An 18,292-nucleotide genomic window follows, 5' to 3' on the forward strand; every position below is an offset into this window, starting at 1 on the left:
ATTATTAATAAAACATATTTGTTGTATTTTATTTATATTAACACAGAGACACAGACACAGACACAGACACAGACACAGAGACACAGAGACACACACACATACAGAGAGACACACACAGACACAGACACACACACACACATATATACACACACACACAGAGAGAGAGAGAGAGAGAGAGAGATTTATACAATATGCACATAAACACAAACACATGCACATATATTCAGGAGATGAAAAGGTATAGTATCTCAGGAGAAAAGATACAAACAAGTTTGAAGATCCCTTATTATTGTAAAAAAAACCCTAGCAGGGTGGATTAAAACAGGTGACCTCAACCTTTTGGCACTGGGGTGCACATTTGGAATGCTGAGTATGTGCTGTTGGTACATTTACAAAAAAGTTATGGGAGGAGCTTGGTCATTTACAAAATGGCTGACATAGGGGACACAATTAATTGTGAAGCATTGATTAATGGAATTCTATTTGTCATCATTCCTAGCATTCCTTCTGCAGAATATTCACTACTATTCTTGATGAATTATGTTTTTTTCTAGATGGAGTTGCATGCTTCCAAGCCAAAAAAATGGTTGTAATTGTTTCTAAATACAGATATTTAGAAATAAATGTAAGGCTTGAGGCTTGCACTTTTCTTTGTAGCATGCAGCCCGTGCAGATACTGTTTAATTAAAAGTGTTTTTAATGTGGGAAAACTCATATGGGAAAGTGGCTGGTACCAAAGGAGGTATCTATGGGACAATAAATTGGTGAACCCAGATTTGATGAGAATCATGCACTGAATTAGCAGCAGAAATATATATATATATATCCCCTTCATGGATTACTGCCTTGTCGTGGCGAAGGGGCTTGCGTAATTCAATGAAGCTATGAGCTATGCCATGCAGGGCCACCCAAGACAGAAAGGTCATAGCAGAGAGTTCTGACAAAACGTGATCCACTGGAGAAGGAAATGGCAAACCACTCCAGTATCTTTGCCATGAAAACCCTATGGACAGTACCAAAAGGCAAAATGATACGACTCTGGAAGATGAGCCCCTCAGGTCGGAAGGTGTCCGATATGCTACTGGGGAAGAGCAGAGGGCTAGTACTAGTAGCGCCAGACTCCAGCAGTATATGGATCAAGAACTACCAGAAGTACAGGCAGGATTTCAAAGAGGCAGAGGAACTAGAGATCAAATTGCTAACATACGCTGGGTCATGGAGAAAGCTAGAGAGTTCCAGAAAAACATCTACTTCTGCTTCATTGACTATGCTAAAGCCTTTGATTGTGTGGATCATAACAAACTCTGGCAAGTCCTTAAAGGGATGGGCATACCAGACCATCTTATTTGTCTCTTGAGAAATCTATATGCGGGCCAAGAAGCAACAGTGAGAACTGGACACGGAACCACTGATTGGTTCAAAATTGGGAAAGGAGTCCGGCAAGGCTGCATACTGTTGCCTTGCCTATTTAACTTATATGCAGAGCACATCATGAGAAAGGCAGGGCTAGATGAATCAAAAGTTGGAATTAAGATTGCCGGAAGAAACATCAACAACCTAAGATATGCAGATGATACCACTCTAATGGCAGAAAGTGAAGAAGAACTAAAGAGCCTCTTGTTGCAGGTGAAGAAGGAGAGTGCAAAACTTGGGTTGAAACTAAACATTAAGAAAACCAAGATCATGGCATCTGGCCCTCTCAATTCCTGGCAAATAGATGGGGAAGAAATGGAGGTAGTGACAGATTTTATTTTCCTGGGCTCCAAGATCACTGCAGATGGGGACTGTAGCCAAGAAATTAAAAGACGCTTGCTCCTTGGGAGGAAAGCCATGGCAAATCTAGACAGCACACTAAAAAGCAGAGACATCACCCTGTCAACAAAAGTGCGTATAGTCAAGGCTATGGTCTTCCCAGTTGCAATGTATGGCAGTGAAAGCTGGACCATAAGAAAGGCTGAGCACCAAAGAATTGAAGCCTTTGAACTATGGTGCTGGAGAAGACTCCTGCGAGTTCCTTGGACTGCAAGGCGATCAAACCGGTCAGTCCTAGAGGAGATCAACCCTGACTGCTCTTTAGAAGGCCAGATCCTGAAGCTAAAACTCAAATACTTTGGCCATCTAATGAGAAGGAAGGACTCACTGGAGAAGAGCGTAATGCTGGGAAAGATTGAGGGCAATAGAAGAAGGGGACGACAGAGAATGAGGTGGCTGGATGGAGTCCCCACCCAATCAGAGCACACCTCCACCCACAAAACACACCCCCTCTGGCAGTTTAAAAAAGAGGAACAAACAGCCACTACCACATGCTTCTCCCAGAAGAAGGAAGCTGAAGCCACCAGCCTGAGGATGACGGATGGGATTCCGTCAAAACGTTGCTCCTACACACACACACACACACACACACACACACACACACACACACACACACACACATATATATATATATATATATATATATATATATATATATATATATATATATATATATATATATATATATATATATGAAAACTAAAGCATTAATTGCTTTAGGCTTGAAGTCTAAGGAAGTATAAGAAAGTGGAAGTATAAGAATCTTGTGCTCAATTTTCTCAACTCATGACTTTGTTCCTGACACAAAGTCCTCTACAATTAAATTTATTGAACAGGAAAAGGATTAGATTACCAAAATCTTGACAACTGGATGCTTTCAATTTAGTTTATCAGATTTCAGTTTATTTCTAAATTCATTAGAGTAGACATTTCTAATTGTCTTCATTAAAACTGGCTAATGAATAGAGGAGGTGGCTAATCATTTTCCTGATAATGGAGGAGCTACAGAGATATTGAGCTGCTATTTTTTTGCAAACTATTATTCATTTTATTGGTTTCTGAGAAGCCTAAATCTTGCTTTCCTAGTAAGGGACTTTTGTGGCAAAGTTAGCAGTTGTTCACTCCTGAAAAGATTAGTTTCCTCAGAATCAGTTAACCCCTAATCTTTAAATGATGAAACAGAGTTTACAATTGAACACACATATAGATATTCACAGACACATCACCTACTCACACATACACACTCACACGCTACACTCTTTGCATTTTATTAACTAGCTTTCTCCATGAAAGAGCTTCATTGTACAAGAAGCAATAGCTATCTTATAAAAAAGTTCAGTTAAATGAGCTAGTCTTATGAAATTCATTTCACATTATTGTAGATTAAATTCTCAATGTAAGGCTACTGAAGCTCCAGTTGTGTTCATGTCCTGAAAAGGCAAAGAGAGAGACGAAGAGAGAAAGAGGTTGAAAGCTCCAGAGCAGAATGGGACAACTTACCATAGCCAACTCACTGCATCCAACTCACCATGGCCAACTCACCAATGGACAACTTGCTGTGGGACAGTTTAAGAATTCTATTTAATTAATTTTTGCCATTCATGTTTCATTCTGTCTCTCCTTTTGCATCCTTTCTTCAATGATTCTATTCCACATTTTCTTTGATATTAGTGTAACTCTTGTTGTGCAGTGAATTACCCATGGCAAATTGTCTGTGGTGAGTTGGCCATGGCAAGTTGGCCATGGTGAGTTGGCCGTGGTGAGTTAGTGATGGTGAGTTTGCTGTGGTGAGTTGGTCGTGGTGAGTTGGCCATGCTGAGTTGGCCATAGTGAGTTAGCCGTAGCTAGTTGGCGATCGTGAGTTGGCCCCAGCATGTTGACAAAACAAGAAGAAAATGTTTTGTAAGAATCACTTGTTAGCTTTGTATGTTAGATTGACATGTTTTGAGGTTATATTGATATCACTTATAAATAGGTTTATAGCTATAAATCTTGCCCTCTCACATCCTCAAGACATAGCTTTTCTGGAGTGATACAATTAGTGACATGAGGAAGGGAACACTTTTTGCTAGATTCCAGAAAAGATTCCATGTTATAACAAAGCATCATACTATACATCAAGACTGTGTAATACTTTTCGTTTGCTGGGAAAAAAGCTACTTTGAAGATTGTCTTTTCTCCATATTGTTCTATAGCTAGATAGGAAAGCTGTTTGAAGTTGGAAAAAGATGGAGTTGCTTTAAGCCATTGATAACATTGACTTCATGATCACCTCTGCATGCTCTGAAACACCTTTTTCTGTTTACCTCTTTATCTCTAGTGGTGCACAGCTAGAGGCATTCAGAGCCAAGAGAAAAAAAATAGAAACCCAATGAAATGAATCAGTTATAAATGTAGCTTTTAAAAAATGAAAAATCTATGATAAAATTGTTCCTATATGAAAAGCTTTAAATCTCTACCTTCTATTGACACCATGATGCAGATTTTTGGATGGAATTATTAAATGCTATATACAAACACAATATTTTTTTCAATTTTAAATGCATCTGTTGATATATTATGGCATCTGACATGATACACATCTTCTCCAGATGACAGGAGAACTTGGATAATTTATGTGTAACTTCTTAGTAATTTATCTATGGCAATAGCTATTGGAGACTTTAGATAATAGAAAGTTAATTCTATAAATTATTATGCACTATTTGTATCATACTCTGTACTCCAGCCATTATCTTACTTGTCCCTGATAGTTTGGAAGGTGAATCATTAGGAAGGTCATATGAAAGCCTACCAAGCTCCTCAGCCTTACCACTCTACTTTATTTATGTTTTTATTATGTGACATCAGGTCAGTGTCAAGTCTTAGATAGATTATATCAATGATGATCTGTCCTTAACCTGGTCCTTCAAATATTCCAAGTCTTTCTTTACCAATTGTCACTAAGCCCATGCACCTTGGTGATGGTCATCCTCTTCTTCTCTTTCTACTTTATAGTAAAGTAAAATGTTACCATAAAATATTATAGCAAATTAGTCCTCATTTTATTAATTAAAAGAGCTGAATAATTCTATTGATATGGAGATTTGACTGTTGCTCTGAATTTGATTTCCCCATTCAACTCTTTGCAGAATAAATAAATGTTTGTTGTAGATTGGTTAAGAAGTTCAAGAAAGTGGCATTGTGCAATAGATATTTAATTGCTAAGGTTGTAATTTGTTGAGAGTCTCTTGCTTGTGGCTTATAAATAAATAAACAAATACCATAGTCAATCATTTTTTTAGATAATGCACATCAAATTACTTTAACATGAACTGAATTTTTGTTAATTAAGACAGAAATATACACAGGCCCACACACATGCACAGACACACCAGCACACAGAGACACAGATATGCGCACGTGCGCACACACACACACACACAAACACTTCTACAAACACAAGCAGTGAAAAACAGGCAGAATTTCACTGTACTCTGAGATGAAACGCACAACCTATCTTGCACTAATTGTTTATCTAGTAGCCACTGAGATTCAACTTCTTACATTTATTCCCCCAATTTCTTTATACAGAGACTGTTTGTACCTTGCAATAAGCAATGTAGCTTCATGCACATATTGAATAATGTTTTTTGACTATAACCAGACAGTTGAAAATTCTTCAAAATCTGTTTAGGATTGGTCTATACTCTTAGCAAACTGTATTCTCCAAATGCAGCCTGCTTCACTTGATTTTGTTTGAACGCCTCCAGAGATTGAAGATCCAATTTTACCAATTTCATTTGAGTGTTTTCTGATTTATTGGAAGCCCTTAAGGGCATGAGAAATACCACTGCTATTACAATATGTTTCTGGACAATTGCAGCAGTTGAATGACATAGATCCTATTCAGATACTCCCTTAATTGCCACATGCTGGAGGCAGTAATCCATAAAGTATAAGCTCTTAAAATGCTGTTCTACTAGTCATTGGGGATACTGGACAGAGCACAACAGTTATTGAAATTTCTGGCAGGGAATCACAGCTAGGCATATTATCCTGGTTTGCTTCATTTAGTAAATGAAGCAAAAATATTATTGCTGTCTGGAAATGAGGGTTGCATATTTAGAATAGCTATTGATGTTGTAAAATATGAGCAGAGCTATATTCGCACTTTGAAATCTTCCCACTCTTCAGTTATGAAGCTTTGGCAATTAAAATGGTATTATGCTGTTGGTCATGTAGCCAGGTCTATCACCAAAGATCCAGGAATATTAAACAAAGAGTACTCTCAATTAATCTTAATAGTCCTGTGTAAGATATATAATAATCCTATACAACTAAATCTTCTTATAAAGAACTGGTAAGTTTACTCTACTAGTTAAGGCACCAGTTCAAGTCCCATCTTAACCACAAAAGCCAGCAGGATGGCCTTGGGCCAGTCATTCTCTTTCACCACAGCTCATGTCACAGAATTATTGTTGTGAGAAAAATAGAAGGTGTGTTCGTCATCTTGAGATATTTTTAAAAGTAATAAAGTCAGGATACAAATAAATAAAAATATAATAATTTTAAATACATACTTGAATGAATAGTTACCCATTTTTTCACTCGACACACATTTCTGAGGTCTGACATCTTCATTAAAGAAGTGATTGATTGAATAACAACACAAACCACATCCTCCCACCCTACCCCGTCCTTCCTACTTGTAATTGGAGATAAATGGTTGCTTTTGTTTATTTTCTTAATATAGATGTATAGATATTTATGATTGTAAGCTTCCCAGAGTTACCCTGTGGTAAGATGGGCAGCCAATAAAAATTATAAATAAATAAATAAATAAATAGATTACATGCTATCTGATAATGCATGATAAATTTACTGAAATGGGGTTATGTTTGCCATTTAGTCTATTCCATTACTGAGTCTCTACATATGTTGGAAGTGAGAAACTATTTTTGTCATATTTGGGGCAAAAATAAATCTCTCTTTCTATTATCGCCAAGTACAGGTTTGGCTTTTTGTTACATTTAAACAGTTGTTGAAATCTGATTAACCTAGGATTTTTCAACAATGCTTTTATTTTCTCCTTTTCTACAACTTCTTAAGGAGCTTCTACACAGAATTCTAATGTGGTGGAACCCGAAAAACAGGTTGATAATACCGTGAAAATGGCTGGAGTTATAGCTGGTCTTCTGATGTTTGTTATTATCCTTTTGGGAGCAATGCTTACAATCAAAAGGAGGTATGTTTCTAAGATCTCTACATTGCCTTGATTTGGGAATGTTTATTATTGCTATTATCTTTTGTTTAAATATTAAGTATTTATTGATTCATATTTTATATTCATTTGGGAGTGCAAAGAGTGAGGCAGTTCAGTTTAGAAGTTTTTCCTCTTTTCATGGAATTTTATATACACGGCTAAAGAAAAGGCTCTTTTCTGTACGGGGATTACTTATTCTGATTATATGTTGTGTGGCTGTATGAATGTATATTTTTCTTCAGCCATTTGATGGAATAATGAATTGTGATTTACTTATTACTTGCTTGGTGAGTGTGGGAAACATGTAGAACTTTTTAATATTAATTTACCATGGGGATAAGTATATGAATGTTTAAATATATAAAAACCAATTTTAAGTTCTGAGTTCTCAGTACATTTTGTCATATCCATAGTATAGATTTTTGTTCTTTATAAACTCATTCTTTCTCCCAGAAAAATCTGGGATTTGTAATTCTGCCAATCTGGGAAAGAAAAAGTAATCTATAACAAAATACATATAGATATTCTCACTAAATTACACTTCCCAAGATTCTTTGGTTGAAGATATAATTACTAAAACATTATTATTATTATTATTATTATTATTATTATTATTATTATTATTATTATTATTATTATTATTATTATTATTATTATTATTATTATTGGTTTATCTAGGCTAGCTTGTATTACCTGAGCAAGTCATTTCACTTAGCTTCAAAAAGGAAATCAGGTTCTCACAGGTTGATTATACTTCCACTCCCTGATATGATCAATGGTGTACAAATATGTACACAATTTTATTAATATTAAATGTTTAAAATTTTCAAACAAACAATTCATTAGAAGAGCATTATATTCAAATTGTGTATGTTGGTACATGTGTGTTTGTGTGTGTGTACTTAAAGATTAATAAATATGCAGTTTTTGTGTTATAATATTCCTTGTCTGCTATTGTTATTACAAGCTATGAAATGTGTGAGATGCTTCAAAAAATTCCCTTTCTATTCTTTTTTTTAAGGAGCGGTGCAATAGATCCAAGGTGATTATTAATCTGCTAAGTATGGCTTGACTGTGCATGCTCAATGACAGCCATTTCCTCTGGACCATCCACTCAGATGGACAAAATTATTAAAATTTGCTTGAGAAAGAAGGGCTATATGAGGATTTGTTTTGGTTGATATGACCACCACTTTACAAAGTTGTGGCTGGCATGTATTAGAAAAAAAGGTTTTGAAATAGATCATCTTTTTTTGCATCTGTATATGCTTTCTATGTGAACCACTGGCTATCACACTTTGAACCAGCATGGCATGTTGAGTTTCCTTGTTCTCATTTTATGACCACCATGCCTACTACATACTGTGAATTAGTAATTTAGTTAACCTGGCAGTTTCTAGCATCAAGGAAGCAGTTTTGTATTGGTTTTATACAAAATCTACTTGTATTTCAGCATAGTTAAAGAAACCCATAATATATCAATCTGAGCCTATGATAGTCATGGGACTCTGGTCATACAAATAGTTATTCTTTTTTAGTTATGTTTAATTTTAGAACTACAGTACCAGTTTCTATATTTGTGCTGTAATTATGGATAAGTATAATTTATTGTATGTTCTACAATAAATGGTGCTGGGGGGTGGGTGGGCTGTTTAACACATTTTTCCTGTTTCTTAAAATATTTTTCTTAGAGTAAAAGCTATGTTATAGAAAGGCAAGCAGTCCATCAAAAAACATGCATAAAATAAATTCTACTACACTAAACACCAGTTCCCATCCTGAGGATGCTTACAAACAGCAATCTACAAATATAGCCTACACACAAGCATTAGAACTCTTAGTAAAAATATATCCTGCATACGTATTTTGCAGTTGTATTTAAATTCAGTTCAATGAATTAATTACTATACACTTTTCCATCTCTTTTGTAGTTTCTCTTGCTGAAAACGGATGGGGGGAGGAATAGCCCCTCTGTAGGGATATATAAAATGACTGAATTTGAACCCTTTCAAATTTTGAATCATTTCATTTTTATTCAAACATTATTTAATGTGTAAACCAGCTGTCTGACAGCCAAACAGACTGTTGGGTTGTTTTGGAAGGGTTTTAAATTTGACATAGAGTAGTTTGCACACAAAGCTCTTCAAAATGAGATATTTGCTTTTGCTCTTTGGATTGAAAACAGTTTAAACTTACATGTGTAGCTTCTTGCATTAAATGAAAGCAAATTAGAAAACTTTACAACTAAGCTAAATTTGTGGGCATTTGCTCATAGACTTGCTTTCCTCTCCACTAATTCCATTAAAGTATAATTTAAAAAGTAACTGGGGTAAAAAATAATACTTTTTTTTATAAACAAATGGTTTTGTATGGAACTACATTTTACCTTTATGAGTAGCCATCATGTTTGAATATTAATTACATTTCACTATGCTGCTATTTATCATCTAATTGTTTTAAAGTATACTTATAGGAAATTTATATAATAGTCCTGGAATGGAAGGCAAAAAGGAATTTATATTATTTTCCCTAAAATTATTTATCTTTTCACTAAATGTAACTAGACTGTTTTCAGATAACAAAAACATGTGTGCAGTGTAAACTGCAATTTTTACAAATACAGCAAATAAAGCAATAGCAGTTACTGTTAAGTAATATTATCATAGAAATGCTGAAACTTCATTTTGATCAATGTTCCCTAGTAAACTTAATGTCATGTCAAAGTATAAAAATTATTGGGTATGCAAAGATAAATTTGCATATAAATGTATCGGTATTGAGTCCAGTTGTAGAGGCCACACTGGAAGAAAGATTTAGAAAAATTGGGATTGTTTCCAGAAAAGGTAATGAGGATAACCAGGGGGCTAGGAACTGAATTCTATGAATTAGTTTGAAGGACCTATAGCTATGTTTAGCCAAAGGGATATAGAGGATATGATAGCATGTTGTAATATTTGAACAAGTATCATGTGGAAAGTACAACATTGATTTTCTTTCATTTCAGAATACAGGACAAGAATAATGGATTTAAGTTAATAGAAGGCAAATTCACCTTAAATTATCATGGGGGGGGAAACTGCTCCAAAGTAAAGGCAATGATCCTGAGGAAATATCAACTCAAAGAACAATTAATGGATCAAAAAAACATTGAAAATAATTTGCTTATTGCTTTTTCTTAAATGGCTTCCATCGCACAGAAAAGGGCCATGTACACCATAAACTTATTATTGTTTTACTAATTGATTCCCAATGCCTCAGGATTAAACTATTTTTTTTTCTTTCATGGTTCTGCTTTCCCCATAGTGATTTATGGACAGGATGGTAGTTAGTAAATTTCTAACCTACTATAAAAACTAATCTCAAAAATGAAGGATTGTCAGAAAGGTAAAGCTTGCACCCAGGAATTTAATATATACCATATTAAGATCATTAGTATTTCTGTAGAACACATTTTTGGGTTTTATAAACTTGTACACACTCAATTTTCAAGCAATAATTAAGAAAACAGCAATAGGGGCCCAGCAGTTTTAACAAAAGAAGATTCTGGTTCAATTGTCTTTTGTCAGTTACAAAATAGAAGCAAACTAGAAATAGAAATTAAACAGGACTATCTTGTCAACAAAATCTGTTGGTGCCCTGAAGTTACTTTTATGCCTTCATCTAATCAAGTAGGTCAGAAGTTGTACAATAATTGGATCACAGTGGAAAGTATTGTCATATTGAGAGACATATGGTTTGCAAAAATCCATAATGCTTTGGAATGAGAAGCAAATTTAAAAAATGGAATAGCTGGGGAATAAATGAACTGAGTCTTCAAAAACCCAGCATTCACAAATAATTAAATAAATAATAAAATGGAATTACAAAAACAAGCATTATGTATCCTAGCCCTTCAGAATCCAGCCTTCAAGAAAATTAGTAGTCTTTCAGCCCACCGAGCATCAAGGACAAGATTCTCTGTCTTTTAAAGCAATGAGGCAGAAAAATAGTAATTTAATTAGACAAACGCAAGGCATTACCTTCAGATATCAGAGCGGCATCTGCTCATGGCCTAAGGCATTATGGCTGATCAGCAACAGACACAATTCATTTAATTTTCCTGATGCATTTTACTAACCAAAAGGGCAAATTATAGCAGTGCAGAACTAGGTAAGGAGAAAACATTTTGGAATTAAATAGCAACAAAATTGCCGGAAGAAATTAGAGATGGATAAGTAGTCAAAAGATTTTATCTAACTGACATTAACACAAAATCAAACTGAGATGCTTTTGAAAAGTTTAATTAAAATGATTCTATGTTGAATATAAGTACCTTAGATTCATTTGACTATACTCTGGAATAATAATAATAATAATAATAATAATAATAATAATAATAATAATAATAATAATAATAATAATAACAACAACAACAACAACAATAACAATAACAACAACAACAGAAATCATGGAAAACCTAAAACAGCATGTAATAGCAACAGCAAAGAAAATTGAAAGATATGAAGGATGAATAAAACAATATCGTGAAAATGTCCAGTTCAGAAGAAACCAGTACCTCTTCTATCGGTCACTTGATGAAAATAAAGTCCAAACTACTGTTCTACAATGTAAAGAAAAAACCTTAAACTTTTGGAAAGAACTGTGGGAAAACCCAGTGGAACATAATAAAACTGCCTCCTGGATCAAAGATATCCAAAAACAAGCAACACAAAACAAAATGGAGAATATTGTAATAACCACTGATATGGTTGCAAAACAAGTAAAGAAGGTCAAGAACTGGAGTGTACCTGGCCTGGACGAGCTGCATGGATACTGGTTGAAATACCTCACCAGCCTTCATCACCACATGGCCACTCAGCTTGATGAAATGCTTCAAAATGCCACAAGTGAAGAATGGTTAACAGCTGGTCGAACATACCTGATAATGAAAGACCCTGAAAAGAACACAGAACCAAGCAACTACCACCCAATTACTTGTCTGCCAACAACGTTCAAACTTTTTACAAGAATACTGGCAAATTCAGTATTCAATCATCTGATGGAAAACAATTTGTATCCAGTAGAACAAAAAGGAAATTATAAAAAAGCAAGAGGAACAAAAGATCAGCTGCTCATTGACAAAATAGTACTTAAAAATGCAAAATGATGAAAAACAAATTTAAATATGGCGTGGATTGGTTACAAAAAAGCATTTGACTCATTACCCCACAGTTTGATTAATGCATGTCTGGAAAACTTTGGAATCAGCAAAAACATGTGTACATTTCAGGCAAATATGCAAAAATGGAAAACAGTTCTAATAGCAAATGGGGAGAACATTGGTGGAATCAACATCAGACGAGGAATCTTCCAAAGGGATTCACTTTCACCACTACTGTTCAACATCACATTAATTCCATTGACAATAATATTACAAAACACAAAACTGGGATACCACATCTCAAGCCAGCATGGCAAGGTAAACCATCTACTATACATGGATGACTTAAAACCGTATGCAAAAAGCCACACTGAACTTGAATCAATACTCAACACAGTTCAACTATTTAGCAGCGACATCAGAATGGACTTAGGACTTGGAAAATGTGCTATATTATCCATGCAATGAGGAAAAGTGGGAAAAATAGAAGGAATAGAACTGGGAAACGGAAGTATTATGAAAGCACTAGCAAAGGATGGTGGTTACAAATGCCTAGGCATATTGGAAGCAGATAATATCTTGAATGGAAAAGTAAAAGAGTCAACACAAAAGGAATACATCAGAAGAGTCCACAAAATACTAAAATCAAAGCTGAATGCTAGAAATATAATTAAAGCCATTAATACATGGGCAGTCCTAGTGATACGCTACTCATCTGGAATTATCAACTGGACAACTGGACTGGAATTATCAACTGGAATTATCAACTAGGTGTTCCGAATTGGAATACCTAGACCGGAAAATGTGTAAACTTTTGAACATGCACAATGCTCTACATCCACGAAGTGACATCGACAGATTGTACCTGCCAAGAAGAAGAGGGGGAAGAGGGCTACTGCAAATCCACCAAACTGTAGAAGAAGAAAAACAAAGCTTGAATGACTATGTGAATCAAAGTACAGAAAAATTGCTGCAGGCTATGAAAACAGAAAGCATTATCAAAATAACAGAAACAAAAGCAGAATATAACAAAAAACGGCTGGATGATAGATTAAATAGATGGAAAACCAAAGCTTTGCATGGACAACATTTGAAAAACATTGAAGGAAAATATGATAACAACTTGAGATGGGCATGGCTTAAGATGGGAAACATCAAGAAAGAAACAGAAGGCTTAATACTGGCTGCTCAAGAACAAGCACTACAAACTAATGCCATGAAAGTGAAGATACAAAATTCTACTGACAATCCAAATTGCCGACTTTGCAACAACAAAGCTTGAAACTGTTTCACATTTTATATGTGAGTGCAGCAAAATCGCGCAAACTGATTCAAAGCTAGACATGACCGAGTTGCTAAACTAATCCACTGGACATTGTGTAAAAAATGCAACTTGCCTGTGTCCGAAAAGTCGTGGGAACATAGAGTGGAAAAAGTTGTCAAGAATCAGAGGGTGAAGATCTTGTGGGACTTCCGAATACAGACAGATCACCATTTGGAACACAACACGCCAGATATCACAGTTGTAGAGAACTGAAGCGTACAGCTGATTGATATCACTGTACCAGAAGATGCCAAAGTTGAAGAAAAAGAACTGGAAAAAATTACAAAATACCACAACCTGGCCATCGAAACTACACGATTATGGATGAAACACGTAACAGTGATACCCATTGTAATCGGGGCACTGGGAACGATGTCCAAAATCTTTACAAAACACATCAAGAAATTGCAACTTCCTGCAATAACTCCAGCAAAGCTACAAAAAACTGCGCTGTTCAGAACATCTTACATTTTAAGGAGATACCTGGTTGATACCTAGGATGCTGGCAGCAGCCCGTGTCAACCATTAGTGCCAGTCAATTTGAGTGTTCAGTTTACTGAGTTTCATGTTTTATGAATAAAATTTTTAATAATAATAATAACAACAACAACAACACAGTTGGAAGGGACCTCAAGTACTGGAATACTGTTATCATGTCACCCCTATTTCTTCTTTTCTTTAGATTAGCCAAACCCAAGTCCTGCAGCTGTTCTTCGTATGTTTTACTCTCCAGGCCTTTGATCATTTTAGTTGCTCTTCTCTGAACTTTTTCCAAGGTCTCAACATTTTTTTGTAGTACAGTGACCAAAATTGCCTGCAATATTCCAGGTGTGGTCTTGCTAGGGTTTTATAAAGTGGTACTAATACTTTGTATGATCCTGATTCTATGCCTCTGTTTATACAACCCAGGATTGTATTAACTTTTTTGGCTGCTGCTAGACACTGCTGGCTCATGGTCAAGTGATCATCCCCTAGGACTCCAAGGTCCCTCTCATAGTTGCAGTTTTTTGAGCCAGGTCTTGCCTAATCTGTACTTAAACTACTGATTTTTCCTGCCTAAATGTAAAACTTTGCTTTTCTCCACATTGAAACTCATTTTGTTGGATAAGGTCCATTGTTCAAGTTTGTCAACATATTTTTGGATCCTGAGCTTTTCTTCTGGAGTGTTGGATATTCCTGCCAGTGTCGTGTCATCTGCAAATTTGATGAGTTCCCCCATTATTCCCTCATTTAAGCCATTAATGAAGATATTGCAGAGTAGTGGGCCTAAGACAGAGCCTTGTGGTACCCCACTGCTTACTCCTCTCCATGTGGATGTAATACCACTGATGACTTCTCACTGAATATGGTTTGTCAGCCAGCTTCAGATCCATCTGATGGTGGTATTGTCTATCCCACCTTTTTCAAGCTTACTAAGCAGCAGGTTGTGGTCTACTTTGAGGACAACCCGTACAGAAGATCTATCAATGTGTTTAAAAAGATCCTTCCTTCTTTATTTATCTATTGGTTTCAGGTTCAAAAGACAGAAACACACTACCTCTTACACATTCTTCCATTACCAAAATATTTCTGAAAGTGCCACATTCTAATCAAATTGTATGTTTCCTAAGTCAAAAATGGAAGAGGCTGCAACCATGGCACCTAGTGATAAGTAGAAAAAAATAATCCTGTTTTGTTTAGTGGGCTACATTTTTTTAGTCCCATAATTATTGGTCTAATTTTTAATTAACAGTACCTGGAAAAATCAAAATATTGAGCTTAGAAGTAAATGAAGGCAGGACTTTTAAAATGTGAGGTTTCTTCTCTTTGCCTTAATTTACAATTTACCCACTGCCATCCTATTTTATTTTATTTTTTAATGCTTGGTGTGGTTCCAGGAATTCTGGCCTTTGAAAATAGGGGCTTCTCTCCTAGAATTTCTTGGACTGACTATGTAGCCACAAAGTTTTCTCTTGTCACATGGCCTGTCATAGAAGCTGTAGGAACAAAAGGGTGAAAAGTAGCAAGGAGGACAGCAGCTTTTAGCTTGGTCTATAAACACCCTTCTGTGGGGATAATCACCTTCATTTTAAATACTAATGAATGAATATGCTATTGCCTTAATCCATTAAAATAAATGCTAGAACCTTTAAGAATATATTAGCTTCACACACAACTGTAAGAAAACTTTCTGCAAATAAGAATTTGTTACTAAACATGTAGCAGGGAAAGGAAACTTAGAATATAAAAAAACATGTGTTTTACATTTTAATAGAAATACTAAAAGTTTCTTCCTTGTAATAGTCCAGATTCCTTGTATTTCTCTTTCTGCTGCTCCATTGATCAGATCAGATTATATTCATATGTATATCTTATATTGCAAGAAGGTATCATTAAAATCTGTGTGGTTGCCAGGAGTCAAAAATGACTTGATGGCACATAATCAATCACTAAAACAGGATCAATGCAGGGTGCTTATCATTTAGGACATCAAGCAGGTATTTGTAGAAATGTGTATTTTCCAATGATTCAGAATCAGTATTGGGTTACTTTTCATATACTTAGAATATTTTTCCCTAATCCAATAGTGGCTTTAATGTCTTTCTTTAAGCATATACATCTATGCAGCTGGACTAATTTAATGTATTCTTTTCCAAACAACTCTGATGAATACCATGGAACATTCTACTCTATTTTGTGAACCTCAGAGGAAAAAAAACCTTCCATTTATTCATAAATAGCAGATAAAATTATTTTGATACTAAAGATTAAATGACGTATGGTGCCGTTGGTATTTTTATCCCCATTGTTTTATGTTATATTGCTCAATTTCATCAGGACCATAGTCTAACCTTGGGGCTATCAGAAACCTGGAACTAGAAACTACTCTCCAAAATTTTGGTTTGGAATCTGTGGTGTGAATCTTTAGAAATCTTTAGAAAGTTCACTGTTACTATTTTTTTCTATATGTAAAATTTGAATTAATCCCTATTAAAACCTATTCACATAACATTAAAAGTGCAATGAGCACAAGGATAGAAAGTTGGATAATTTTATACAGGGTATACAGTACTTTTTGACTTGGAAATGTAAATGTAAGAAACAAGAAAAGGAAGATGATGAAAACATTGTCTTAAATATGCATTTCATTTAAAATGCTTTATTTTTGCTTGCTTGTTTGTTTTTCAAAAAATAAATACCGTATTTTCCAGCGTATAAGACTACTGGGCGTATAAGACGACCCCCCAACTTTTGAGATGATTTTCAAGATTTTTTGTCTTATACGCCGGAAAATCAGCGAGTCCGGGAAGGCATGCCCTCCCCTCTCACTGTGGAGGAAGCAGGGCAGGCTGGCGTCTGGCGGGAGCCGGCAGGGCAGTCCTGCGCACGCGCACGCTCCCCAGCTGTTAAGGAGCACTCCTTAGCAGCCGGGGAGTGCGCGCTTGTGCAGGACTGCCCTGCCAGCTCCTGCCTGACGCTCTTCCCTCTTGAGGGAGCCGGGGAGCGATGCTCCCTCAAGAGGGAAGAGCGTCGGGCGAGAGCCAGCAGAGCAGTCCTGCACATGCGCGCACTCCCCGGCTGCTAAGGAGTGCTCCTTAACAGCCGGGGAGCGTGCACGTGTGCAGGACTGCCCTGCTGGCTCCCGCCAGACGCCAGCCTGCCCTGCTTCCTCCACAGTGAGAGGGGAGGGCGTGCCTTCCTGGGCTCGCTGATTTTCTGGCGTATAAGAGAACTGGGTGTATAAGACGACCCCCCAACTTTTGAGATGATTTTCATGGGTTAAAAAGTCATCTTATACGCCGGAAAATACGGTAGCTTCTTGGGAAGAGGAGGAGATCATTATCAGAGCTGTGGGAAGATGGAATAAAGAAGTATAGCCCCATGGAAAGATGGGCAGTAAATAAATTTAACAAATATGACAAATAAATACAAGAGACTCTTTAAAAATGTTTGAGAAAGTAATAGGAAACATATTTATTTTAATTTTATGGATGTATGTATGTACAAAGGAAAAATAGACATTTCTTCCTTATTTGTCTTACCTAGTATCTTATCTTTGTTTCAGTAAAGCAAAGATGCACTTCTCCATCTTTTCTTTTATTAAAAGCATACAGTTGGTACAAACTTTTTAAACATTGTGGATATTTGGAGAGAAGCAAGTATCATAACTGTTTGGTGTCTTATATGCCTGCCTTGTTCTCTTTAGATTTCATAATCTAATAACCTAATAAAGCTGAATAAAACTTTATCACCTCATTGATTGTCAAAATATATAAGTGTATTTGATAGGAAACCAATCAAGTTTCCATAGACACCTGGAGAAACTTCAAATTCAGTTCCTTGTTTGTAACCAGATCTGAAATCTGACAAACTGTGAACAGCTTTTACATTTCTGTAGTGAGATACATGTCCACAAATGATATTTTCCAGGAAACATGTAGTAGGTCACAAAATAAAAATAAAAAATTAGAAGCAATTCTTTAATCACTGTTTATGAAAAATACCAACATGTGCAGTAATTCAAGTCCATACAAAATATATTAATTATTGAAAGGAGCATATAGAAAGGACCCTAGGTACTTTTAAGAGAGGATAGAAGTAGAATGACAAGAATTTGGGTACAAAGGATAACCAAAACCCCAATAACCACAGTTAGAAATTGAGGACTTAGAACAAGGTGAGGAAGAGGAAAAAGATTTTTTTTCTCTTTCAGTGCTTTGCAAAATACAGGGACAGCTATGAGAACATTTCATCCTGGTCTATACTAGGCAAGCCTCCTTTTGCAACAGCA

General features: G+C 35.8%; 1 protein-coding gene across 1 annotated transcript in view; it reads left to right on the forward strand.

The window, feature by feature from the left end:
• The window catches only part of PTPRT (protein tyrosine phosphatase receptor type T), a gene marked incomplete at both ends in the record, with an annotated part of 687,552 nt that overhangs the window by 569,597 nt on the left and 99,663 nt on the right, over positions 1 to 18,292 (forward strand). The window contains one exon of the mRNA XM_083358025.1: positions 6,904 to 7,039. Coding sequence (XP_083214151.1) covers positions 6,904 to 7,039 — 136 coding nt within the window. The remainder of the gene's footprint in view (positions 1 to 6,903; positions 7,040 to 18,292) is intronic.

Source organism: Vipera ursinii, assembly GCF_947247035.1.
Source record: "Vipera ursinii genome assembly, chromosome: 3".
Taxonomy (NCBI): domain Eukaryota; kingdom Metazoa; phylum Chordata; class Lepidosauria; order Squamata; family Viperidae; genus Vipera; species Vipera ursinii.